A 26,696-nucleotide genomic window follows, 5' to 3' on the forward strand; every position below is an offset into this window, starting at 1 on the left:
AAAGGCAAAGCATACTGAACAGAGGCCCTTTAAATAATAAGTGATGACATCACAATTCTGAGACTGCATCCTGTCTCACATGGATGATGCACATCAGTCTGGCCATAAAAGGAAGTGCAGGAAGTGAGCAGCATCCCCCACAATGCACCAAGTCAGGAAGAGAGGTGAGTAAAATGGCTGCCAGCAGCACATGGCAAACACAACAGGGAAAAAACCCTGACAGTACCGTCCCCTCAACGACCCCTCCCCCGCGGGAGGACAAAAGGCTTATTGGGGAAACGGGCATGGAAGGCACGGAGGAGGGTGGGAGAATGAACATCAGAGGAGGGAACCCAAGAACGCTCCTCCGGACCATAGCCCCTCCAGTGAACCAAATACTGTACACGGCCCCTGGACATACGAGAGTCAAGAATGCTACTGACCTCATACTCCTCATGGTTGTCAACAAAGATAGGATGGGGACGAGGCAACACAGTGGTAAAACCGATTACAAACCAATGGTTTCAAGAGGGAGACATGAAAAACATTGGAGATGTGCATAGCAGGAGGAAGGTCAAGAGCGTAGGCCACAGGATTAACCCGTCTGAGTATTCGAAAAGGACCAACATAACGGGAAGCCAATTTATTGGAAGGCACACGAAGGTTCAAGTTGCGGGAGGACAGCCAAACTCTCTCACCAACCTGGTAGGAAGGTGCGGGCAGACGCCTACGATCAGCCTGGAACTTTTAGTGCTGCATAGAACAATGAAGGCAATCCTGAATCTGCACCCACGTGGAACAGAGTTGCCGGAGATGCTCCTCCAAAGCCGGAATACCCTGAGACATGAATGAATCGGGCAACAAGGATGGTTGAAACCCATAATTCGCCATGAACGGGGATAACTTGGAGGAAGCATTAATAGCACTATTACAAGCAAACTCAGCCCAAGGTAGCAGTTCAGACCAATTATTGTGGTGATCTGAGACATAGCAACGGAGGAACTGTTCCAGAGCTTGATTAGACCGTTCCGCAGCCCCATTGGATTGAGGGTGATATGCCGAGGAGAAGGAAAGCTGGAACACCAAAATCTGCAGATAAACTGGCTACCCCGGTCCGACACTATCTCCTTGGGTAACCCATGTAAACGGAAGACCTCCCGGGCAAAAATAGAATTTATGCTTACCTGATACATTTCTAGATCAAAATAAAACACTATACTTACATCAACACTAGGGCATGGCTGCAATTACAGATATATCTTGCAACTCACACTTGGACATCCATTGTACACAATACAGAACTGCTTGCGAGAATAGTTAATGGGACATGAAACCAAAGTTTTTTTTTTCATGATTCAGATAGAGCATACAATTTAAAAAAAAACTTTCCAATTATGTCTTATCAAATTTGCTTCATTCTCTTGAGATCCTGTTAAAGGAGCAGTAATGCACTACTGGGAGTTAGTGGAAAATATTGGGTGAGCCAATGACAACAGACATATATGTGCAGCCACCAATCAGCAGCTAGCTCACAATAGTGCATTGCTGCTCCTGACCCTATAGTTTCAACAAAGAATAAGCAAATTAGATGAATATAAGTATATTGGAAAGATGTCTAAAATGACATGCTCTATCTGAATCATGAAAGTTTAATTTTGGCTTTACTGTCCCTTTAATCAGTGTTGAGCATCACTGGAGAAAATCATACTCTTATGCTGCCTTCATCCTACACTTAGCCCTCAACCTCTCAAAGCAAAACCTATTTCTCATCCTCTCTACACCTACAAAATGTGCTCAGCACTATATAATAATGTAGTGGAGCTTAGCAAAATAAATACAAAAATATACACATGCAATTCTCATATATACAGAAATACATATTTACATTTGAGAAAACCCAAACGAATTTTCCTTCTGAATATAAAATGTTACCTTTGTGTAAATTTATGTCCAAGGGATATCCACTCCTTCTCTATGAGAACCTGTAAAAGAAAGAACACTAATGACAACACCGGCGGGAAAAGATCACAATAGCATTAATGTATCAGATTAAAAGCAGGCACACACGTAAGCGCTCCATTTTACAAGCTGCAGCTTTTAGTGCAGACCACTGCTTCCTAAAACTACTGCTTTAACACAATGGATTTATCAGTTGGAAATTTTCATTTTTGAAACAATTTTGTAAAACAGAGTAATCTACAGGGTCCCAGGACCCCGATGATTTTATGTTCGCTCTCCACCCTTCCATGTAAAATTCTATGTGTGTATGAAACAGGGGTGCTATACACCACTGTAATACAGTAACATCTCTTTTCATGCAACAAATAACCACAGGGCACAGACTGCAGGTGACACACTAGGTGGTGCTGTCTGGGTCTCTAAAATCATTCCATTATATACCAGCACCACTTTGCCACAACAAAACAAACAAACACAAATGAAAACATATAAACCTTTAAGGGGCATAAAAAACATTTTTTTCTTTTACGATTCAGATAGAGCTCACAATTTTAAACAACTTTCCAATTTACTTCTGTTATAAAATTGTCTGTTTTCTTGTTATCCTTTGTTGAAAAGCAGTAAAGTAAGCTTATGAGTGTGCATGTGTCTGCAGCACTATATGGCAGCAGTTTTGCAACAATGTTCTACATTAGCAGGAGAACTAGATGGCAGCACTACTTCAGGCATGTGCATGCTACCTTACCTAGGTATCCCGTCAACAAAGAATAAAATAAGAACAAAGCAAATTTGATAATAGAAGTTAATTGGAAACTGTTTAAAAATTGTATTCTCTTTCTGAATAATGAAATAAATTTTTTGGGTTTAATGTCCCTTAAAGCTTTGACATGTTTATACAGACCTAGCATATTTTACATTTTTATTTTACTCACTGTACCAATGTTAAAACAAACATGTTCTACAGTGTATTCCCTTAGTCTTTATTGCAGTGTTCTCCGAAGGACCAATTTAATGGGCACACTACCTGGCTGAATTTATTGACCACTCAGCTAAAATATGAGCCAGTGTTAAGCTAATAGTTTTTTCAATGTTTGTTGCACAAATTATCTTTAAATCAATGTAAATTCAATTATGCAATTGTTTTCTGCTTTTAGCAGTTATCAATAAAAGAAAATGTTTTAATATTGCAAAACTGCAGAACACTGGAGCACAATATTCGCAGGGTTTTTAAATACTGGAAGGTGTACTGCCCTAATTATCATAAAAAGTTGATTTTTTTTGGTGAAAGTGATGCAACTATTTTGCTTTATTAGGTCTATATAACCTATAGAGGGAAAACCACATACTGTCCATCTTCAGTGTTTCTCTTACCATGAGTCCTTTGATGGTTCTATAAAATGGGTCTAGAAGAACACATGCTAGGGAGCAGACCTGAGCTGTACGGTCCCAGCCATCTGAGCAGTGCACCAGCACGCTGACTTTCTCGTCTCTCACTGCCTACCGGAAAAGGAAAGAGAGAAACAACATGAACAAAAAAGTATTATGTGGACGAGCATTTGTAAACCATTAAAGGGACATGAAACCCAATTTTTTTCTTTCACATTTTAGGAAGAGCATACCATATTAAACAACTTTCTAATTTACTTCTATTATCTGATTTGCTCCATTCTCTTGATAAACTTTGCTGAAAAGCATATCTAGATAGGTTCAGTAGCTGCTGATTTGTGACTGTACAGAGATGCCTCATGTGATTGGCTCACCCATGTGCATTGCTATTTCTTCAACAAAGGATATCTAAAGAATGAAGCAAATTAGATAATAGAAGATCATTGAAATGTTGTTTAAAATTGTATTCTCTACCAGAATCATGAAAGAAGATTTTGGGGTTTAATTTTCCTATAAATACAGAGATTCAGTTTGCTTTTAAAAGGTAAATGATCCACAGCTAAAAAGAAGCTGGAATCAGACTCAGATACCATGAAGAGAAATAAGCATGATTACAAATAATCTCCAATTTAAATAAGGGACCATGTTATTTTTTATGTTATTTAGTGTGATCATTGTCAAACTCATTGTTAAAGGGATATTACAGCCAAAATTGGAAACCATATGGATGCATTTCAGTATTGAACAGAAGCAATTTTGTAATATACAGGCATTAACAAAAATATTTCTAATAAAAGCTATAGCTGTTTCAAAAGTGTATTTAAGTATGCACCGTGCACCAGCATTTTAAGCACAGCACTTGCTCAGAGAGCCTAAAGTGCTTGTACCATCTGGTAATGGCTCAATTTGTTAATTGCTTACATGATACAAGCCCCACTGATGATCTGAGCAGCTGCAGTATTTAAAATGTGGGTGCAGTGACAATATCTAGCTATGCTTCACATGCATGTGCAGAGAAATATACTAACAGTAAAATAGTGATAACTTTTGCTAGAAGCATTTTTTCCAATACATGTACATTGCAAATATGTTTCTATTGAAAAAGATGTAATAAATCTATGTGCATTTAAATTTTGAATGGAATACCCCCTTTAAGCTTAAACTCTGTTTTAAGCTCAAATTCTATTAATTTTATTAAACTTAACGGATTATTAGTACACAGTCTTACACATACATACTATAGTTGAGGTGAGTGCGTAATAAACAAATACAATATATTATGGGGTATACTATATTCCAGTTTAAAAGTTAATTGATATGTAACAAAAATCTGCACCAACAGTTATGTTACATCTAGAATGTGATCTAGTCCTGTGTGTCTACATATAAGAAATTAGTTTTCTATTATAGCACCTCGCTGTTTAAAAAAATAAAATAAATTATACATATGCTCACTCTCACATACAAAATATGTATAATTAACAGGGTGCCAGAATGCACCATACAATCAAAATAGTAAATGGCACTCACTGGGTTAAAGTGAAGAATTATGGTATGATTAATTAAAACCTGTCGGTACTTTTCAGCATTCATGATCCCATCAATTCGCACAATATCGCCAACACCACCGGCAGAAATGCAGCCCCAAACCAGGACAGATCCTCCACCATGTTTCACTGAAGGCCGCAAGCACTCATTCTTCCATCTCTCTCCAACACTTCTCACATATTGTCGACAATTGAACCCAAAAATGTCAAACTTGGATTTATCACTCCATAATACACTTTTCCACTGATCTTCATTCCAATCTTTGTGAGTTTTGGCATAGCTTAGCTTTTTTAACCTGTTCCCCTTCAAAAAAAAGTTATTTCTTGGCTGTTACCCTTCCACAAAGACCATTCCTGATCAAGCTTTTTCGGACTGTAGAAGGGTCAATTTGGCATCCCGATAAAGCTGCCAGATGCTGAGCCAGGTCCTTGCTGGACTTCTTCCGATCTCTCAAAGAAGAACTTCTCATCAGATTTTGTTTTCTTGGCCTTCCAGTCCTTTTTTGTCCTTGACTTCTCCTGATTTTTCAAATTTCTTTATAACAGCTTGAATACCACATCTTGAGTATCCAGTTTGTTTGCTGATTTCCCTTTGAAAGTGGCCTTGCTGATGCAAAAGTATGACTTTATGTCTGTCAAATTCAATGATCTTTGGCATTTTGAATATTATGATGCGATTGAAAGTTAGTCTTATTAGCAAGCTTCCAATATATTAAACTCATACCACATGTGTATGTAATGCTCAAGCATGTCTTGCACAAACCTGGAGTAATAGACCTTTTTCACAGCAGTCTTTTTGACATGAAATAGTAGGACAAATACAAGTGTTAGCAATGACATTAGGGTTCCATTCCATTTAGGATTACGAGACCCAGGTTCCTGCTATTGCTCAAATGTGTCTACAGTCCTCAACACGGTCCGTTTCTTAGTGCTTCTTCAGAAGCACTTGCACAGCACATCTGGAAACCTGTCTGCCTTGAAATCTCTGCCTGGAAGAAACCTTGCTGATACAGTATAACAACCTTGTGTCGTGTTGCTGTGCCTTGCCATGGTGTATGACTTGACATTAAACCACCTTCAGCAACCTCACCTTGTTAGCCGAGTTTGGCTGTTCCTCACACAATTGTATTCCTCCTACATAGCTGTTTTTGCTTACGTTAAAGCTTGTGTTTTAACCTACATATTAAATTGATGATCATTAGCACCTACTTGGTATAATTGTATAATCATGCATCTGACTATAAGAATATAAAATCTCTGACACAAGTGTACCTAGAATAACTGATGCGGTTTTAAAAGGCAAAGGGTGGTCACACCAAATATATATATTTTATGTGAATTCAGAGGTTTTGGATACCTCAGAATGCAAAAGAAGGCATCCGCTCGTGCCATTCCACCATCTTCTGAGCCAAATTCATTATTGTAAAACTGCAACACACTAGGATCTTGATTTGCACATATCCTAGTGCATGGCATTATTTGACAATGATTCCTGTTGGAACCGAAACTTTATGGCAATCTTTTTTAAATAAAATAAAAGCTTGTTTTTATCCTTAAGTTCCTGCGCTGGGTTTTCTCAATGAGGAGGTGGCTATTCCTTGAGGACCCTGCCGTGAAGATTACATATATATCAAACCAGTTAGATTTTCATAACACAGGAAAGGGCCTTTTATATGTATGTGTATACAAATCAAATGGTAAATTGAATCCATCCTCCAGTGAGTCAGGTGGATTCAAACAATATGAGCAAATGGACAGAAACACACTCAGGATTATATATATTCCCTTCGCCATCTCTATGGTGATTTGAGTAGGGGCGGAGTTGCGGACTTGGATGTTTCATGTTGGTGATAACCAGGAAGTAAGACTTGCATGGAGATCAAACAGTCTTGACAAAGGTCCCTGTGAGGACCGAAACGTTGACCAACTGAATTGATGAACTATTAATAAACTTTGTTAACTAAGTCCTGTGAGTGCCTCTTTTTTTCATGAAAGTTTCTGCCTATATACACAATATATATGTATATACACATACACACACACACACACACATTATTTATATATATATATATATACACACACACACACACATATATATATATATACATATACACACACACACATATATATATATATACATATACACACATATATGCATAAAATGTAAAATCATGCAAAGAAATTATTTGTGAACAGAGAGAGGATTCAACAGCAAAGCAATCATTTACTTACTGAATTAGTGACATACCTTAGCCAAAAAAACTCCAGCATCCATTATTGCTTTAATGTGCCGCAGCCAACCTGAATTCTCAAGGCCTGTTAGGAAGTCACTCATGGATGGACTCTTCAGCTCACAAACTAGATGGTAGGGAGAGAAATCCAGAGGCACATGTGATGATGGAACTAGACTACCAGAAGAGTGCACACATTTATAAAACGCATAGAGTTGGCAATTGTCACTAATGGAAATTGCAGAGGATTAGTAAATAATCTGGCTTTTACCTTATCTTTAACATTGAGTAATGTTTGACTAATACTATAGTGATATCCCCCCCCCCTTGTATATGCATGTCTATAAACATATCTGAATGGGACATATCTAGTTGTTGCAATGCTTGCATAGTAAAAGTTATATTAGAAACAGATTTTACAACAGATAAGAACCACAGGTCTAACAAGTCTGAACATATTTCCTAAAGAATACGTTTATTTAGTTTGTAGGATAGCCGTATGCTTATCCTAAGCAAGTTTCCCACAGTGTTTGTCTAGGACCAGTAAATTCAGTAGATTTGCATAATCAACAAATGCATGATAAAAAGACAATGCAATAGCAATTAGTCTGAACTTCAAATGAGTAGTAGATTTTTCACTGACAAATGTCAACGTTATGTCTATTTCTACTCCTTCTGTACCATGTGACAGCCATCAGCCAATCACAAATGCATATACGTATATTCTGTGAATTCTTGCACATGCTCAGTAGGAGCTGGTGACTCAAAAGTATAAATATTACTATTATTATTACTCCTCAACGTACTACGACCCTTCACCCTTCATCTTAAAGGGACATAAAACCCACATTTTTTTTCTTTTATGTTTAAGATAGAACATACAATTTCAAACCACTTTCCAATTTACTTCTTATCAAATTTTCTTAGTTTTTTGCTATCATTGTTGAAAAGCAGGGAGGTAAGTTCAGGAGTGTGCACGTGTCTGCAATACTATATGGCAGCAGTTTTGCAACAATGCTCTAGATTAGCAAGAGTACTAGATGGTAGCACTACTTTCTATCATGTAGTGCTCCAGACGTAACACGAGCACAAAGCAAATTTGATAATAGAAGTAAATTGTAAACTTTTTTGAAATTGTGTAATCTGAATCATGAAAGAAACATTTTGGGTTTTATGTCCCTTTAAAAACATTTTCTGCAATCCAGTTTGATGAAACGTTACATTTTCAAATGTTATGCACGTACACACAGACATAAATTAGACATTTTTAAAAAATAGTATTCACTACTAGCTGAATAGTGACCCCTTGTTCTGGTGCTGTGCTTTTTGTGATGAATGCTTTCAGTCTACGCTTTATTAAGTCCCTTAAAATATTTTAAAGTTTTTATTTAACCTCTCTGCCTCCACAAGCTATACATAGATATTAAGGTCACCAAGCCTTTATAAGTTTTATTTTTAGACCATGTGTTATTTTAGTAGCCCTCCTTTGAACAGAATCCAGCTTGTTTATATAATTTCAGAGATGTGCCCTTCAGTACTGTACGCCATACTCATAACATTCAGACAAACAGCATTTATTAGAAAAATTGTTTACATCTGCATAAAGAGCAAAACATTAAAGGGACAGTCTACACTAAAATTGTTATTGTTTCAAAAGATAGATAACGCCTTTACTACCCATTTCCCAGCTTTGCACAACCAACATTGTTATTTTAATATACTTTATTACATTTAAACCTCTAAATTTCTGTCTGTTTCTAAGTCACTATAGACAGACTCTTATCACATGATTTTTAATTAGCTTTTCACAACAGGAGACTGCTAGTTCAGGCAGGCCATATAGATAACATTGTGTTCACACCCAAGGAGTTATTTAAGATTTTGCACAACACAGTACTAAATGCAAGTCAATAGATAATAAATAAAATGTCATGTGATCAGGGGGCTGTCCAAAAATACTTACATACAAGGTAATCACAGAGGTAAAAAGTATATTAATATAACAATGTTAGTTATGCAAAACTGGAGAATGGGTAATAAAGGGATTATCTAACTTTTAAAACAATAACAATTCTGGAGTATATATATATATATATATATACATATATATATATATATACATATATATATATATATATATATATATACACATATACATATATATATATATATATATAATATGCTATGATTAGGGCTATGCCGAAACGCGTAAGCCTGCCAGCCAGAGGTGCCCCATCTCTGCTCTTTTGACACTGTGTTGTCCTATTTTATATATACCAATAAAGGTTATATTTTATTTTTACACTAACGCTCTCACTTGCTTTCTTTGGTGGACTTTATACTTTTGCCTGGAGAGCGTTAGTCCCCTGCCTCGTCCACTTCTCTGCTTTCCTGGGAGCAACCACCGGATCTGTATTGGTCTGTATTGGTCAAGCAGCAGCTGGGAGATCCCATTATCACACATGTGAAAAGCCGGTTCGGTGCTAAAGTTCCGTCTAACTGAACGGAGGATTCCTATGGTTCCTGACTGCAGTCCTTGGATTGGTGGACAACGGGTGTGACGAAAATCAGTCGAGCACTCGGATTGGAGGATTGTCCGGTATAGTCCTCTGATATAGATCCTCTGAAGGAGTGAATCGGCTGAACACTCGGCAAGCGAGTGTAAAGATTTACGGAACATTCTGTGGATTACATCTGATACAGCACTGTACACGCCCCCCCTGGTGGGTGCGAGTGTGCAGAAACCCAGCGGTAATTCTGTGACCTCAAGGGAAAAACAGCGGAATACTGTGTGAAGCTAAAAGCAGAGGTGAGACTGTGTCATTCTATATATCTGCATATTCCTGTATTACGCACCACTGCCTCATTGCCTGAACTTTATTTCGACATCTGTCCACAACCTAAGACTGTTTGTTTACATTGCTCCTGTTTGTGCAGTATACTTGAGATGGGACGTTATTTAATTCTTGTTGGGTACTAGGTTTTCTCACTTTGTGTTTTTGGTATCTTATCAAGGGAATCATATACACACACATATAACAATTTATGTAAGAACTTACCTGATAAATTCATTTCTTTCATATTAGCAAGAGTCCATGAGCTAGTGACGTATGGGATATACATTCCTACCAGGAGGGGCAAAGTTTCCCAAACCTCAAAATGCCTATAAATACACCCCTCACCACACCCACAAATCAGTTTAACGCATAGCCAAGAAGTGGGGTGATAAGAAAAAAGTGCGAAAGCATAAAAAAAATAAGGAATTGGAATAATTGTGCTTTATACAAAAAAATCATAACCACCACAAAAAAGGGTGGGCCTCATGGACTCTTGCTAATATGAAAGAAATGAATTTATCAGGTAAGTTCTTACATAAATTAGGTTCTCTTTCATTTAATTAGCAAGAGTCCATGAGCTAGTGACGTATGGGATAATGAATACCCAAGATGTGGATCTTCCACGCAAGAGTCACTAGAGAGGGAGGGATAAAATAAAGACAGCCAATTCCGCTGAAAATAATCCACACCCAAAACAAAGTTTAAATCTTATAATGAAAAAAACTGAAATTATAAGCAGAAGAATCAAACTGAAACAGCTGCCTGAAGTACTTTTCTACCAAAAACTGCTTCAGAAGAAGAAAACACATCAAAATGGTAGAATTTAGTAAAAGTATGCAAAGAAGACCAAGTTGCTGCTTTGCAAATCTGATCAACCGAAGCTTCATTCCTAAACGCCCAGGAAGTAGAAACTGACCTAGTAGAATGAGCTGTAATCCTTTGAGGCGGAGTTTTACCCGACTCGACATAAGCATGATGAATCAAAGACTTTAACCAAGACGCCAAAGAAATGGCAGAGGCCTTCTGACCTTTCCTAGAACCAGAAAAGATAACAAATAGACTAGAAGTCTTTCGGAAATGTTTAGTAGCTTCAACATAATATTTCAAAGCTCTAACTACATCCAAAGAATGCAACGCTCTTTCCTTAGAATTCTTAGGATTAGGACACAATGAGGGAACCACAATTTCTCTACTAATGTTGTTAGAATTCACAACCTTAGGTAAAAATTTAAAAGAAGTTTGCAACACCGCCTTATCCTGATGAAAAATCAGAAAAGGAGACTCACAAGAAAGAGCAGATAATTCAGAAACTCTTCTAGCAGAAGAGATGGCCAAAAGAAACAAAACTTTCCAAGAAAGTAATTTAGGGCTCCATGTACTAAGCAGTCAGCGAGCTACCCGCAACAAATCTCGCGTCAAAACTCGCAAACTGATATGTACAAAGTCGTCAACTATGTTCAAACTCGGGTGTGCTAGCTGGAGGCGCTGGTTCAGCTTGTATCAGTCGTTGGTATCTTCTTTTCCTTTCCTTCCTCAGTTGTATAAGTCTAGGTGCAAAATAGTGGTGCTGAAATATCAGACAATACACCATACAAAGGTGAATATCTACTCACAGTGTATATTGCAGGTTACCGGCTCCTTCCCAATATGAAAAGACAATATCACAGATTCAGTAAAAAAGTTTGTCTTTATTTGGCTCAACGCAAAAGCGTTTCAACGGTCCCAGCCGTCTTTCTCAAGAGCAATAAAAGTGCTTTACAAACCAATGGTTTGTAAAGCACTTTTATTGCTCTTGAGAAAGACGGCTGGGACCGTTGAAACGCTTTTGCGTTGAGCCAAATAAAGACAAACTTTTTTACTGAATCTGTGATATTGTCTTTTCATATTGGGAAGGAGCCGGTAACCTGCAATATACACTGTGAGTAGATATTCACCTTTGTATGGTGTATTGTCTGATATTTCAGCACCACTATTTTGCACCTAGACTTATACAACCGAGGAAGGAAAGGAAAAGAAGATACCAACGACTGATACAAGCTGAACCAGCGCCTCCAGCTAGCACACCTGATATATTCACACAGACCTTGGGAGAGACTGTGGGACGGCTGCGGTTCACCAGAAGGGGAAAGTATTAATACATATTATACACCTGTTTGCATGTATATGTTCAAACTCGCATCTTTAAAATTGCGAGCGTACTTATCCGCCAAACCTCACTACCTCTCCATTTTTCACTGTAATTAGACATATTTGACCACCAACTCGCCAAAAACGAATGTACTAAAAAATCTATTTGTCCGCTCGCTACAATTTCCGCTCCCACCTCGTTATTTTTGCCTCGCCACCTTTTAGGTGGCGGGCAAGGTACAAAACAATAGGAAAGTCAATCTAGACGCCAGTCTAGACATATATAAAAGGCAGTAATATCAGCATTGTACTTACAGCATAACTGGCGTCTAATTTGTCTCTCATTTCCATGTACATAAATTGCGCCCAATTTGTAGACTGTAATTAAAGAGTAATCTATATTTTAAATTTGTATTGTATAGTTGTCAATCTTTATAATTATTTTTATATTAATATTTATATATTATCAGATCCAGATGAAGCCATATCCAAATTGTAAATAAATATTACAAAAATAACGCTCTGTAATCACTCTTCAAAAATTTTGAACAATAAAGTTGTTTAGATAAATTGAACTTTTATAGGAGCAAAATTCTATTCCCGCGACTACTATGATGTTCGTGACACCTTGCATGTCACGTGTTAATAATTGGCCAGACAATTCAACCGAAAGTTAAGTAAATCAGCTTAGTCGCGATGAGCGAGGCGTCAAATTTATCAATAATCCGCCACTGCTCGCGGCAGGCTAGACTTGTCTATTTATTGGGGGATTATTAGTACATAGCGACAGCGGACACCATTTCGCCCGCGGCGAGTAACGGCGAGTTTATCCGCGTCTACAATGACGGATGAATTGACGGCTTAGTACATGGAGCCCTTAATGTCCAGCGAATGCATAGGTTCAAACGGAGGAGCTTGAAGAGCCCCCAGAACCAAATTCAAACTCCAAGGAGGAGAAATTGACTTAATAACAGGTTTTATACGAACCAAAGCTTGTACAAAAACATAATTTATGTAAGAACTTACCTGATAAATTCATTTCTTTCATATTAACAAGAGTCCATGAGCTAGTGACGTATGGGATATACATTCCTACCAGGAGGGGCAAAGTTTCCCAAACCTTAAAATGCCTATAAATACACCCCTCACCACACCCACAAATCAGTTTAACGAATAGCCAAGAAGTGGGGTGATAAGAAAAAAAGTGCGAAGCATATAAAATAAGGAATTGGAATAATTGTGCTTTATACAAAAAAATCATAACCACCACAAAAAAGGGTGGGCCTCATGGACTCTTGTTAATATGAAAGAAATGAATTTATCAGGTAAGTTCTTACATAAATTATGTTTTCTTTCATGTAATTAACAAGAGTCCATGAGCTAGTGACGTATGGGATAATGACTACCCAAGATGTGGATCTTTCCACACAAGAGTCACTAGAGAGGGAGGGATAAAATAAAGACAGCCAATTCCTGCTGAAAATAATCCACACCCAAAATAAAGTTTAACAAAAAACATAAGCAGAAGATTCAAACTGAAACCGCTGCCTGAAGAACTTTTCTACCAAAAACTGCTTCAGAAGAAGAAAATACATCAAAATGGTAGAATTTAGTAAAAGTATGCAAAGAGGACCAAGTTGCTGCTTTGCAGATCTGGTCAACCGAAGCTTCATTCCTAAACGCCCAGGAAGTAGATACTGACCTAGTAGAATGAGCTGTAATTCTCTGAGGCGGAATTTTACCCGACTCAACATAGGCAAGATGAATTAAAGATTTCAACCAAGATGCCAAAGAAATGGCAGAAGCTTTCTGGCCTTTCCTAGAACCGGAAAAGATAACAAATAGACTAGAAGTCTTACGGAAAGATTTCGTAGCTTCAACATAATATTTCAAAGCTCTAACAACATCCAAAGAATGCAATGATTTCTCCTTAGAATTCTTAGGATTAGGACATAATGAAGGAACCACAATTTCTCTACTAATGTTGTTGGAATTCACAACTTTAGGTAAAAATTCAAAAGAAGTTCGCAACACCGCCTTATCCTGATGAAAAATCAGAAAAGGAGACTCACACGAAAGAGCAGATAATTCAGAAACTCTTCTAGCAGAAGAGATGGCCAAAAGGAACAAAACTTTCCAAGAAAGTAATTTAATGTCCAATGAATGCATAGGTTCAAACGGAGGAGCTTGAAGAGCTCCCAGAACCAAATTCAAACTCCAAGGAGGAGAAATTGACTTAATGACAGGTTTTATACGAACCAAAGCTTGTACAAAACAATGAATATCAGGAAGAATAGCAATCTTTCTGTGAAAAAGAACAGAAAGAGCGGAGATTTGTCCTTTCAAAGAACTTGCGGACAAACCCTTATCTAAACCATCCTGAAGAAACTGTAAAATTCTTGGTATTCTAAAAGAATGCCAAGAAAAATGATGAGAAAGACACCAAGAAATATAAGTCTTCCAGACTCTATAATATATCTCTCGAGATACAGATTTACGAGCCTGTAACATAGTATTAATCACGGAGTCAGAGAAACCTCTATGACCAAGAATCAAGCGTTCAATCTCCATACCTTTAAATTTAAGGATTTCAGATCCGGATGGAAAAAAGGACCTTGTGACAGAAGGTCTGGTCTTAACGGAAGAGTCCATGGTTGGCAAGATGCCATCCGTACAAGATCCGCATACCAAAACCTGTGAGGCCATGCCGGAGCTATTAGCAGAACAAACGAGCATTCCCTCAGAATCTTGGAGATTACTTTTGGAAGAAGAACTAGAGGCGGAAAGATATAGGCAGGATGATACTTCCAAGGAAGTGATAATGCATCCACTGCCTCCGCCTGAGGATCCCGGGATCTGGACAGATACCTGGGAAGTTTCTTGTTTAGATGAGAGGCCATCAGATCTATCTCTGGGAGCCCCCACATTTGAACAATCTGAAGAAATACCTCTGGGTGAAGAGACCATTCGCCCGGATGCAACGTTTGGCGACTGAGATAATCCGCTTCCCAATTGTCTACACCTGGGATATGAACCGCAGAGATTAGACAGGAGCTGGATTCCGCCCAAACCAAAATTCGAGATACTTCTTTCATAGCCAGAGGACTGTGAGTCCCTCCTTGATGATTGATGTATGCCACAGTTGTGACATTGTCTGTCTGAAAACAAATGAACGATTCTCTCTTCAGAAGAGGCCAAAACTGAAGAGCTCTGAAAACTGCACGGAGTTCCAAGATATTGATCGGTAATCTCACCTCCTGAGATTCCCAAACTCCTTGTGCCGTCAGAGATCCCCACACAGCTCCCCAACCTGTGAGACTTGCATCTGTTGAAATTACAGTCCAGGTCGGAAGAACAAAAGAAGCCCCCTGAATTAAACGAAGGTGATCTGTCCACCACGTTAGAGAGTGCCGAACAATCGGTTTTAAAGATATTAATTGATATATCTTCGTGTAATCCCTGCACCATTGGTTCAGCATACAGAGCTGAAGTGGTCGCATGTGAAAACGAGCAAAGGGGATCGCGTCCGATGCAGCAGTCATAAGACCTAGAATTTCCATGCATAAGGCTACCGAAGGGAATGATTGAGACTGAAGGTTTCGACAGGCTGTAATCAATTTTAGACGTCTCTTGTCTGTTAAAGACAGAGTCATGGACACTGAATCTATCTGGAAACCCAGAAAGGTTACCCTTGTTTGAGGAATCAAAGAACTTTTTGGTAAATTGATCCTCCAACCATGATCTTGAAGAAACAACACAAGTCGATTCGTATGAGACTCTGCTAAATGTAAAGACTGAGCAAGTACCAAGATATCGTCCAAATAAGGAAATACCACAATACCCTGTTCTCTGATTACAGACAGAAGGGCACCGAGAATCTTTGTGAAAATTCTTGGAGCTGTAGCAAGGCCAAACGGTAGAGCCACAAATTGGTAATGCTTGTCTAGAAAAGAGAATCTCAGGAACTGATAATGATCTGGATGAATCGGAATATGCAGATATGCATCCTGTAAATCTATTGTGGACATATAATTCCCTTGCTGAACAAAAGGCAATATAGTCCTTACAGTTACCATCTTGAACGTTGGTATCCTTACATAACGATTCAATAATTTTAGATCCAGAACTGGTCTGAAGGAATTCTCCTTCTTTGGTACAATGAAGAGATTTGAATAAAACCCCATCCCCTGTTCCGGAACTGGAACTGGCATAATTACTCCAGCCAACTCTAGATCTGAAACACAATTCAGAAATGCTTGAGCTTTCACTGGATTTACTGGGACATGGGAAAGAAAAAATCTCTTTGCAGGAGGTCTCATCTTGAAACCAATTCTGTACCCTTCTGAAACAATGTTCTGAATCCAAAGATTGTGAACAGAATTGATCCAAATTTCTTTGAAAAAACGTAACCTGCCCCCTACCAGCTGAACTGGAATGAGGGCCGTACCTTCATGTGAACTTAGAAGCAGGCTTTGCCTTTCTAGCAGGCTTGGATTTATTCCAGACTGGAGATGGTTTCCAAACTGAAACTGCTCCTGAGGACGAAGGATCAGGCTTTTGTTCTTTGTTGAAACGAAAAGAACGAAAACGATTGTTAGCCCTGTTTTTACCTTTAGACTTTTTATCCTGTGGTAAAAAAGTTCCTTTCCCACCAGTAACAGTTGAAATAATAGAATCCAACTGAGAACCAAATAATTTGTTTCCCTGGAAAGAAATGGAAAGTAGAGTTGATTTAGAAGCCATATCAGCATTCCAGGTCTTAAGCCATAAAGCTCTTCTGGCTAAGATAGCCAGAGACATAAACCTAACATCAACTCTAATAATATCAAAAATGGCATCACAGATGAAATTATTAGCATGCTGGAGAAGAATAATAATATCATGAGAATCACGATTTGTTACTTGTTGCGCTAGAGTTTCCAACCAAAAAGTTGAAGCTGCAGCAACATCAGCCAATGATATAGCAGGTCTAAGAAGATTACCTGAACATAGATAAGCTTTTCTTAGAAAAGATTCAATTTTTCTATCTAAAGGATCCTTAAACGAGGTACCATCTGACGTAGGAATGGTAGTACGTTTAGCAAGGGTAGAAATAGCCCCATCAACTTTAGGGATTTTGTCCCAAAATTCTAACCTGTCAGGCGGAACAGGATATAATTGCTTAAAACGTTTAGAAGGAGTAAATGAATTACCCAATTTATCCCATTCCTTAGAAATTACTGCAGAAATAGCATTAGGAACAGGAAAGACTTCTGGAATAACCGCAGGAGCTTTAAAAACCTTATCCAAACGTATAGAATTAGTATCAAGAGGACTAGAATCCTCTATTTCTAAAGCAATTAGTACTTCTTTAAGTAAAGAGCGAATAAATTCCATCTTAAATAAATATGAAGATTTATCAGCATCAATCTCTGAGATAGAATCCTCTGAACCAGAAGAGTCCAAAGAATCAGAATGATGGTGTTCATTTAAAAATTCATCTGTAGAGAGAGAAGATTTAAAAGACTTTTTACGTTTACTAGAAGGAGAAATAACAGACAAAGCCTTCTTTATGGATTCAGAAACAAAATCTCTTATGTTATCAGGAACATTCTGCACCTTAGATGTTGAGGGAACTGCAACAGGCAATGGTACATCACTAAAGGAAATATTATCTGCTTTAACAAGTTTGTCATGACAATTATTACAAACAACAGCTGGAGGAATAGCTACCAAAAGTTTACAGCAGATACACTTAGCTTTGGTAGATCCAGCAGGCAGTGGTTTTCCTGCAGTATCTTCTGGCTCAGATGCAACGTGAGACATCTTGCAATATGTAAGAGAAAAAACAACATATAAAGCAAAATAGATCAAATTCCTTATAAGACAGTTTCAGGAATGGGAAAAAAATGCCAAACATCAAGCTTCTAGCAACCAGAAGCAAATGAAAAATGAGACTGAAATAATGTGGAGACAAAAGCGACGCCCATATTTTTTGGCGCCAAATAAGACGCCCACATTATTTGGCGCCTAAATGCTTTTGGCGCCAAAAATGACGCCACATCCGGAACGCCGACATTTTTGGCGCAAAATAACGTCAAAAAATGACGCAACTTCCGGCGACACGTATGACGCCGGAAACGGAAAAGAATTTTTGCGCCAAAAAAGTCCGCGCCAAGAATGACGCAATAAAATGAAGCATTTTCAGCCCCCGCGAGCCTAACAGCCCACAGGGAAAAAAGTAAAATTTTTGAGGTAAGAAAAAAATATGATAATTTAAAGCATAATCCCAAATATGAAACTGACTGTCTGGAAATAAGGAAAGTTGAACATTCTGAGTCAAGGCAAATAAATGTTTGAATACATATATTTAGAACTTTATAAATAAAGTGCCCAACCATAGCTTAGAGTGTCACAGAAAATAAGACTTACTTACCCCAGGACACTCATCTACATGTTTGTAGAAAGCCAAACCAGTACTGAAACGAGAATCAGTAGAGGAAATGGTAAATATAAGAGTATATCGTCGATCTGAAAAGGGAGGTAAGAGATGAATCTCTACGACCGATAACAGAGAACCTTATGAAATAGACCCCGTAGAAGGAGATCACTGCATTCAATAGGCAATACTCTCTTCACATCCCTCTGACATTCACTGCACGCTGAGAGGAAAACCGGGCTCCAACTTGCTGCGGAGCGCATATCAACGTAGAATCTAGCACAAACTTACTTCACCACCTCCCTTGGAGGCAAAGTTTGTAAAACTGATTTGTGGGTGTGGTGAGGGGTGTATTTATAGGCATTTTAAGGTTTGGGAAACTTTGCCCCTCCTGGTAGGAATGTATATCCCATACGTCACTAGCTCATGGACTCTTGTTAATTACATGAAAGAAACAATGAATATCAGGAAGACTAGCAATCTTTCTGTGAAAAAGAACAGAAAGAGCAGAGATTTGTCCTTTCAAGAAACTTGCAGACAAACCTTTATCCAAACCATCCTGAAGAAACTGTAAAATTCTAGGAATTCTAAAAGAATGCCAAGCAAAATGAGAAAAAAACCAAGAAATGTAAATCTTCCAGACTCGATAATATATCTTCCTAGATACAGATTTACGAGCCTGTAACATAGTATTAATCACAGAGTCAGAGAAACCTCTATGACTGAGAATCAAGCGTTCAATCTCCATACCTTCAAATTTAAGGATTTGAGATCCTGATGGAAAAAAGGACCTTGCGATAGAAGGTCTGGTCTTAACGGAAGAGTCCACGGTTGGCAAGTGGCCATCCGGACAAGATCCGCATACCAAAACCTGTGAGGCCATGCTGGAGCCACCAGCAGAACAAACGAGCACTCCTTTAGAATCTTGGAAATCACTCTTGGAAGAAGAACTAGAGGCGGAAAGATATAGGCAGGATGATACTTCCAAGGAAGTGACAATGCATCCACTGCCTCTGCCTGAGGATCCCTGGATCTGGACAGATACCTGGGAAGCTTCTTGTTTAGATGAGAAGCCATCAGATCTATTTCTGGAAGTCCCCACATTTGAACAATCTGAAGAAATACCTCTGGGTGAAGAGACCATTCGCCCGGATGTAACGTTTGGCGACTGAGATAATCCGCTTCCCAATTGTCTATACCTGGGATATGAACCGCAGAAATTAGACAGGAGCTGGATTCCGCCCATACCAGTATTCAAGATACTTCTTTCATAGCCAGAGGACTGTGAGTCCCTCGTTGATGATTGACATATGCCACGGTTGTGACATTGTCCGTCTGAAAACAAATGAACCACTCTCTCTTTAGAAGAGGCCATGACTGAAGAGCTCTGAAAATTGCACGGAGTTCCAAAATGTTGATTGGTAATCTCACCTCCTGAGATTCCCAAACCCCTTGTGCTGTTAGAAACCCCCAAACAGCTCCCCAACCTGTCAGACTTGCATCTGTTGAAATCACAGTCCAGGTCGGAAGAACAAAAGAAGCCCCCTGAACTAAACGATGGTGGTCTGTCCACCACGTCAGAGAGTGTCGTACAATCGGTTTTAAAGATATTAATTGAGATATCTTTGTATAATCCCTGCACCACTGGTTCAGCATACAGAGCTGAAGAGGTCGCATGTGAAAACGAGCAAAGGGGATAGCGTCCGATGCAGCAGTCATAAGACCTAGAATTTCCATGCATAAGGCTACCGAAGGGAATGATAGAGACTGAAGGTTTCGACAAGCTGAAACCAATTTTAGACGTCTCTTGTCTGTCAGAGACAGAGTCATGGACACTGAATCTATCTGGAAACCTAAAAAGGTTACCCTTGTCTGAGGAATCAATGAACTTTTTGGTAAATTGATCCTCCAACCATGTTCTCGAAGAAACAATACAAGTCGATTCGTATGAGATTCTGCTAAAATGTGAAGACTGAGCAAGTACCAAGATATCGTCCAAATAAGGAAATACCACAATACCCTGTTCTCTGATTACAGACAGAAGGGCACCGAGAACCTTTGTAAAAATCCTTGGAGCTGTTGCTAGGCCAAACGGCAGAGCCACAAACTGGTAATGCTTGTCTAGGAAAGAGAATCTCAGAAACTGATAGTGATCTGGATGAATCGGAATATGCAGATATGCATCCTGTAAATCTATTGTGGACATATAATGCCCTTGCTGAACAAAAGGCAGAATAGTCCTTATAGTTACCATTTTGAATGTTGGTATCCTTACATAATGATTCAATATTTTTAAATCCAGAACTGGTCTGAAGGAATTCTCCTTCTTTGGTACAATGAAAAGATTTGAGTAAAACCCCAGCCCCTGTTCCAGAACTGGAACTGGCATAATTACCCCAGCCAACTCTAGATCTGAAACACATTTCAGAAATGCTTGAGCCTTCACTGGATTTACTGGGACACGCAAAAGAAAAAATCTTCTTGCAGGAGGCCTTATCTTGAAGCCTATTCTGTACCCTTGTGAAACAATGTTCTGAATCCAAAGATTGTGAATCGAATTGATCCAAATTTCTTTGAAAAATCGTAATCTGCCCCCTACCAGCTGGGCTGGAATGAGGGCCGCACCTTCATGTTGACTTGGGAGCTGGCTTTGGCTTTCTAAAAGGCTTGGATTTATTCCAGACTGGAGATGGTTTCCAAACTGATACCGCTCCTGTAGGGGAAGGATCAGGCTTTTGTTCCTTATTGTGACGAAAGGAACGAAAACTATTAGAAGACCTAAATTTACCTTTAGATTTTTTATCCTGTGGTAAAAAAGTTCCTTTCCCCCCAGTAACAGTTGAAATAATAGAATCCAACTGAGAACCAAATAATTTATTACCCTGGAAAGAAAGGGAAAGCAGAGTAGACTTAGAAGACATATCAGCATTCCAAGTTTTAAGCCATAAAGCTCTTCTAGCTAAAATAGCTAGAGACATATACCTGACATCAACCCTAATGATATCAAAGATGGCATCACAAATAAAATTATTAGCATGTTGAAGAAGATTAACAATGCTATGAGAATTATGATCTGTTACTTGTTGCGCTAGAGCTTCCAACCAAAATGTTGAAGCTGCAGCAACATCCGCTAAAGATATAGCAGGTCTAAGAAGATTACCTGAACATAAGTAAGCTTTTCTTAGAAAGGATTCAATTTTCCTATCTAAAGGATCCTTAAAGGAAGTACTATCTGCCGTAGGAATAGTAGTACGTTTAGCAAGAGTAGAGATAGCCCCATCAACCTTAGGGATTTTGTCCCAAAACTCTAATCTGTCAGATGGCACAGGATATAATTGCTTAAAACGTTTAGAAGAAGTAAATGAATTACCCAAATTATTCCATTCCCTGGAAATTACTTCAGAAATAGCATCAGGGACAGGAAAAACTTCTGGAATAACTACATGAGATTTAAAAACCTTATTTAAACGTTTAGATTTAGTATCAAGAGGACTAGATTCCTCTATTTCTAATGCAATTAAGACTTCTTTAAGTAAAGAACGAATAAATTCCATTTGAATAAATATGAAGATTTATCAGCATCAACCTCTGAAACAGAATCCTCTGAACCAGAGGAATCATTATCAGAATCAGAATGATGATGTTCATTTAAAAATTCATCTGAAAAATGAGAAGTTTTAAAAGACCTTTTACGTTTACTGGAAGGAGGAATAACAGACATAGCCTTCTTAATGGATTTAGAAACAAAATCTCTTATGTTAACAGGAACACTCTGAGTATTAGATGTTGATGGAACAGCAACAGGTAATGTAACATTACTAAAGGAAATATTATCTGCATTAACAAGTTTGTCATGACATTCATTACAAACAACAGCTGGAGGAACAGATACCACAAGTTTACAGCAAATACACTTAACTTTGGTAGATCCAGCATCAGGCAGCGATTTTCCAGAAGTATCTTCTGATTCAGGGTCAATCTGAGACATCTTGCAATATGTAATAGAAAAAACAACATATAAAGCAAAATTGATCAAATTCCTTAAATGACAGTTTCAGGAATGGGAAAAAATGCCAGTGAACAAGCTTCTAGCAACCAGAAGCAAATAAACAATGAGACTTAAATAATGTGTAGACAATAATGACGCCCATATTTTTTAGCGCCAAAAAAGACGCCCACATTATTTGGCGCCTAAATGCTTTTAGCGCCAAAAATGACGCCACATCCAGTAACGCCGATACTTTTGGCGCAAAAACGTCAAAAAAATGACGCAACTTCCGGTGACAAGTATGACGCCGGAAATACAAAGAAATTTTTTTGCGCCAAAAAAGTCAGCGCCAAGAATGACGCAATAAAATGAAGCATTTTCAGCCCCCGCAAGCCTAACAGCCCACAGGGAAAAAAGTCAAATTTTAAGGTAAGAAAAAAATTGATTATTCAAATGCATTATCCCAAATAATAAAACTGACTGTCTGAAATAAGGAATATTGAACATCATGAATCAAGGCAAATAAATGTTTAAACACAAATATTTAGAACTTTATATAAAAGTGCCCAACCACAGCTTAGAGTGTCACAAAAATAAGACTTACTTACCCCAGGACACTCATCTACATGTAGTAGAAAGCCAAACCAGTACTGAAACGAGAATCAGTAGAGGTAATGGTATATATAAGAGTATATCGTCGATCTGAAAAGGGAGGTAAGAGATGAATCTCTACGGACGATAACAGAGAACCTATGAAATAGACCCCGTAGAAGGAGATCATTGAATTCAAATAGGTAATACTCTCTTCACATCCCTCTGACGTTCACTGCACGCTGAGAGGAAAACCGGGCTCCAACCTGCTGCGGAGCGCATATCAACGTAGAATCTAGCACAAACTTACTTCACCACCTCCACGGGAGGCAAAGTTTGTAAAACTGATTTGTGGGTGTGGTGAGGGGTGTATTTATAGGCATTTTGAGGTTTGGGAAACTTTGCCCCTCCTGGTAGGAATGTATATCCCATACGTCACTAGCTCATGGACTCTTGCTAATTACATGAAAGAAATATATCATATACACACACACACACACACACACACACACACTGTATATATATATATCTCAAGAGACTAAAAGGCATATTAAACTCAAAATGAAATGTCCCAAATAAGTAAAATGTATTACCAATTCTGTAGTTTACCGCTGAAATTGTGCTCTTCCAAAATCCATGTGCTGGTGTTACACACTACTCAATCTAGGTGCTTATTTTCATCTTGTTACTGGGCAGCCACAATGACAAGATAAACCTACTCAGAACTCTTGATGTTCAAAATTACTATTTTAAAAAGCTTTTATTTTGTTTCAAGTTTGTTTGCAAAGCAGAATTTAGTGCATGCACTACATAATTTGAACGCCGTTGTTTGTTTTTAAAAGGACCACTCTCAATGCAATAGAATTGCATAATTAAGTGCATAATAAAAATACGCCATAACACCTACTCTGAATTTCAAATAAGCAGTACATTTTTTTCTGCCAAAATTTAATTTTTCTCCCATTTTCCGGGCCCCTGTATCTAAATCAAAATGGGCCAGCTCCTAAGCTTACATTCCTGCTTTTCAAATAAAGATACCAGGAGAACAAAGACAAATTGATAATAGAATTAAAGAAAGTTGCTTAAAATTGCATGTTCTATCTGAATCATGAAAGACAAAATTTGGGTTTCCCTTTCATGCTTCAGATAGAGCATGTGATTTAAAACAACTTTCCAATCTCCTTATATTATCTGTTTAGTGGTCTTCCTATCCCTTGTTGAAAAGGGAGCTCAGGAGCGAGTGATTGGTGGCTGCACATATATGCCTCATGTTATTGGCACACCTAGTGTGTCAAAGGGACATTCCAGTCAAAATGAAAATGCACATAGATGAATTACATCTATGAAAAGAAGCATATTTGCAATATATATGTATTGGCAAAAATGATTCTAGTAAAAGTTATTACTGTTTTAGTGTTAACATTTTCTCTGCACGAGCATGTGAAGCATAGCTAGATATTCTCAGTGCACCAGCATTTTACATACTGCAGCTGCTCAGAGTGCCAGTGGGGCTTGTATCATGTCAACAATTAACAAATTGAGTAATTACCATATGGTACAAGCACCCTAGGTTCTGTGAGAAAGTGCTGTGTTTGCACCGTGCACCAGCATTTTAAATACTGCAGCTGCTCAAAGTGCCAGTGGGGCTTGTATCATGTCAGCAATTAACAAATTGAGTAATTACCAGATGGTACAAACACCTTAGGTTCTCTGAGCAAGTGCCGTGTTTAAAATGCTGGTGCATACTAAACTACACATTTGAAACAGCTTTAGCTTTTATTAAAAGCTGTTTTGCAAATACATGTATATTACAAAAATGTTTCTATTCAAAACTGAAATGCACCCATGCTGATTCCAATTTAGGCTGGAATGTTCCTATAATTAGCTACCAGTAGTGCATTGCTGTTTTTTCAACAAATAATTCCAAGAGAATTAAGCAAATTGATAATAGAAGTAAATTAGAAAGTTGCTTAAAAACAAAAATGTATACTTACCTGATAAATGTCTTTCTTTCAGGGCATGTAGAGTCCACAATGTCATTCCAATTACTAGTGGGATATTCAACTCCTGGCCAGCAGGAGGAGGCAAAGAGCACCCCAGCAAAGCTGTTAAGTGTAACTTCCCTTACCCGTAATCCCCAGTCATTTAGCCAAAGGAAAATAGAAAAAGAAGAAACACAAGGGTATAGAGGTGCCTGAGTTTAACTCAAAAAAACTGCCGAATTATAATTTAAACAGAGGGCGGGGTCATGGACTCTCCATGCCCGGAAAGAAAGACATTTATCATCAGGTAAGCATACATTTTGATTTCTTTCCTATTGAATGGAGAGTCCACGTCATTCCAATTACTAGTGGGAACCAATACTCAAGCTAGAGGACACGGAATGAAAAGGGAGGGAGAACAAGGCAGGAGGACCTAAAAAGAAGGCACCACCGCTTGAAGAACCTTTCTCCCTAAAGAGGCCTCAACCGAGGCAAAAGTATAAAATTTGTAGAATTTGGAAAAAGTGTGCAAAGAGGACCATGTAGCCGCCTAGCAAAGCTGTTCCACAGAAGCTTAATTTTTGAAAGTCCAAGATGAGGAGACAGCCCTAGTGGAATGAGCCGTAATTCTCTCAGGAGGCTGCTATCCAGCTGTCTCATAAGCAAAACGAATTGTACTTCTTAACCAGAGGGAAAGGGTAGTAGAAGTGGCCTTCTGAACCGTATACTTTCCAGAGAAAACCACAAACAGGGCAGAAGATTGCCGAAAATCTTTAGTAGCTTGTAGGTAAAATTTTAGAGCACGCACAAAATCCAAATAATGCAAAAGATGTTCCTTATGAGAAGAAGGATTAGGGCAAAAAAGAAGGAACAACAATTTCTTGATTAATGTTTCGATCAGACACCAGCTTAGGGAGAAAACCCAATTTAGTACGAAGGACCACCTTATCTGCATGAAAAATAAAGGTATTAGGAAATCACACTATAGAGCTGAGAGCTCAGAAACTCTGCGAGCGGAAAAAATAGCAAGAAGAAACAAAACCTTCCAAGATAAAAATTTTATATCAACAACATGCATCGGCTCAAACGGGCCTGCTGCAAAACTTTAAGGACAAGATTAAGACTCCGAGGAGCAACAGGTTTAAACACAGGCCTGATCATAACCAGGGCCTGAACAAAAGCTTGAATCTGCCAGACGTTTGTGCAAAAAAATAGACTGTGCAGAAATCTGACCCTTCAGATTACTGAATGACAAACCTTTCTCCAGACCATCCTGAAGAAAAAGATAAAATATGGGGAATCCTCACCCGGCTTCAGGAAAAACCCTTAGATTCGCACAAATAGAGATATTTACGCCATACCTTATGGTAAATCTTGCAATTAACAGGTTTGCAATCCTGAAGCATAGTATCAATGACCGCTTCAAAAAACTCACGTTTAAACAGAACTAGGCGTGCCATCTCCAAGCAGTCAGTTTCAGAGAATCCAGGCTTGGATGGAGGAATGGACCCTGAATTAGAAGGTCCTTCCTCAGAGGTAACCTCCAAGGAGGAAAAGATGAGATCCTTAACAGATCCACAAACCAGATCTTGCGAGGCCATGCAGGAGCTATTAGAATTACCGATGCTCTTTCCTGTTTGATACTAGCAAA

General features: G+C 38.4%; 1 protein-coding gene across 1 annotated transcript in view; it reads right to left on the reverse strand.

The window, feature by feature from the left end:
- Positions 1–26,696, reverse strand: part of MTMR8 (myotubularin related protein 8) — a 257,972-nt gene that overhangs the window by 133,394 nt on the left and 97,882 nt on the right. The window contains exons 8-10 of the mRNA XM_053699222.1: positions 7,120–7,229; positions 3,310–3,435; positions 1,912–1,961 (exon numbers count right to left, since the gene is read on the reverse strand). Coding sequence (XP_053555197.1) covers positions 1,912–1,961; positions 3,310–3,435; positions 7,120–7,229 — 286 coding nt within the window. The remainder of the gene's footprint in view (positions 1–1,911; positions 1,962–3,309; positions 3,436–7,119; positions 7,230–26,696) is intronic.

This window comes from Bombina bombina, chromosome 1 (assembly GCF_027579735.1).
Source record: "Bombina bombina isolate aBomBom1 chromosome 1, aBomBom1.pri, whole genome shotgun sequence".
Lineage (NCBI taxonomy): Eukaryota > Metazoa > Chordata > Amphibia > Anura > Bombinatoridae > Bombina > Bombina bombina.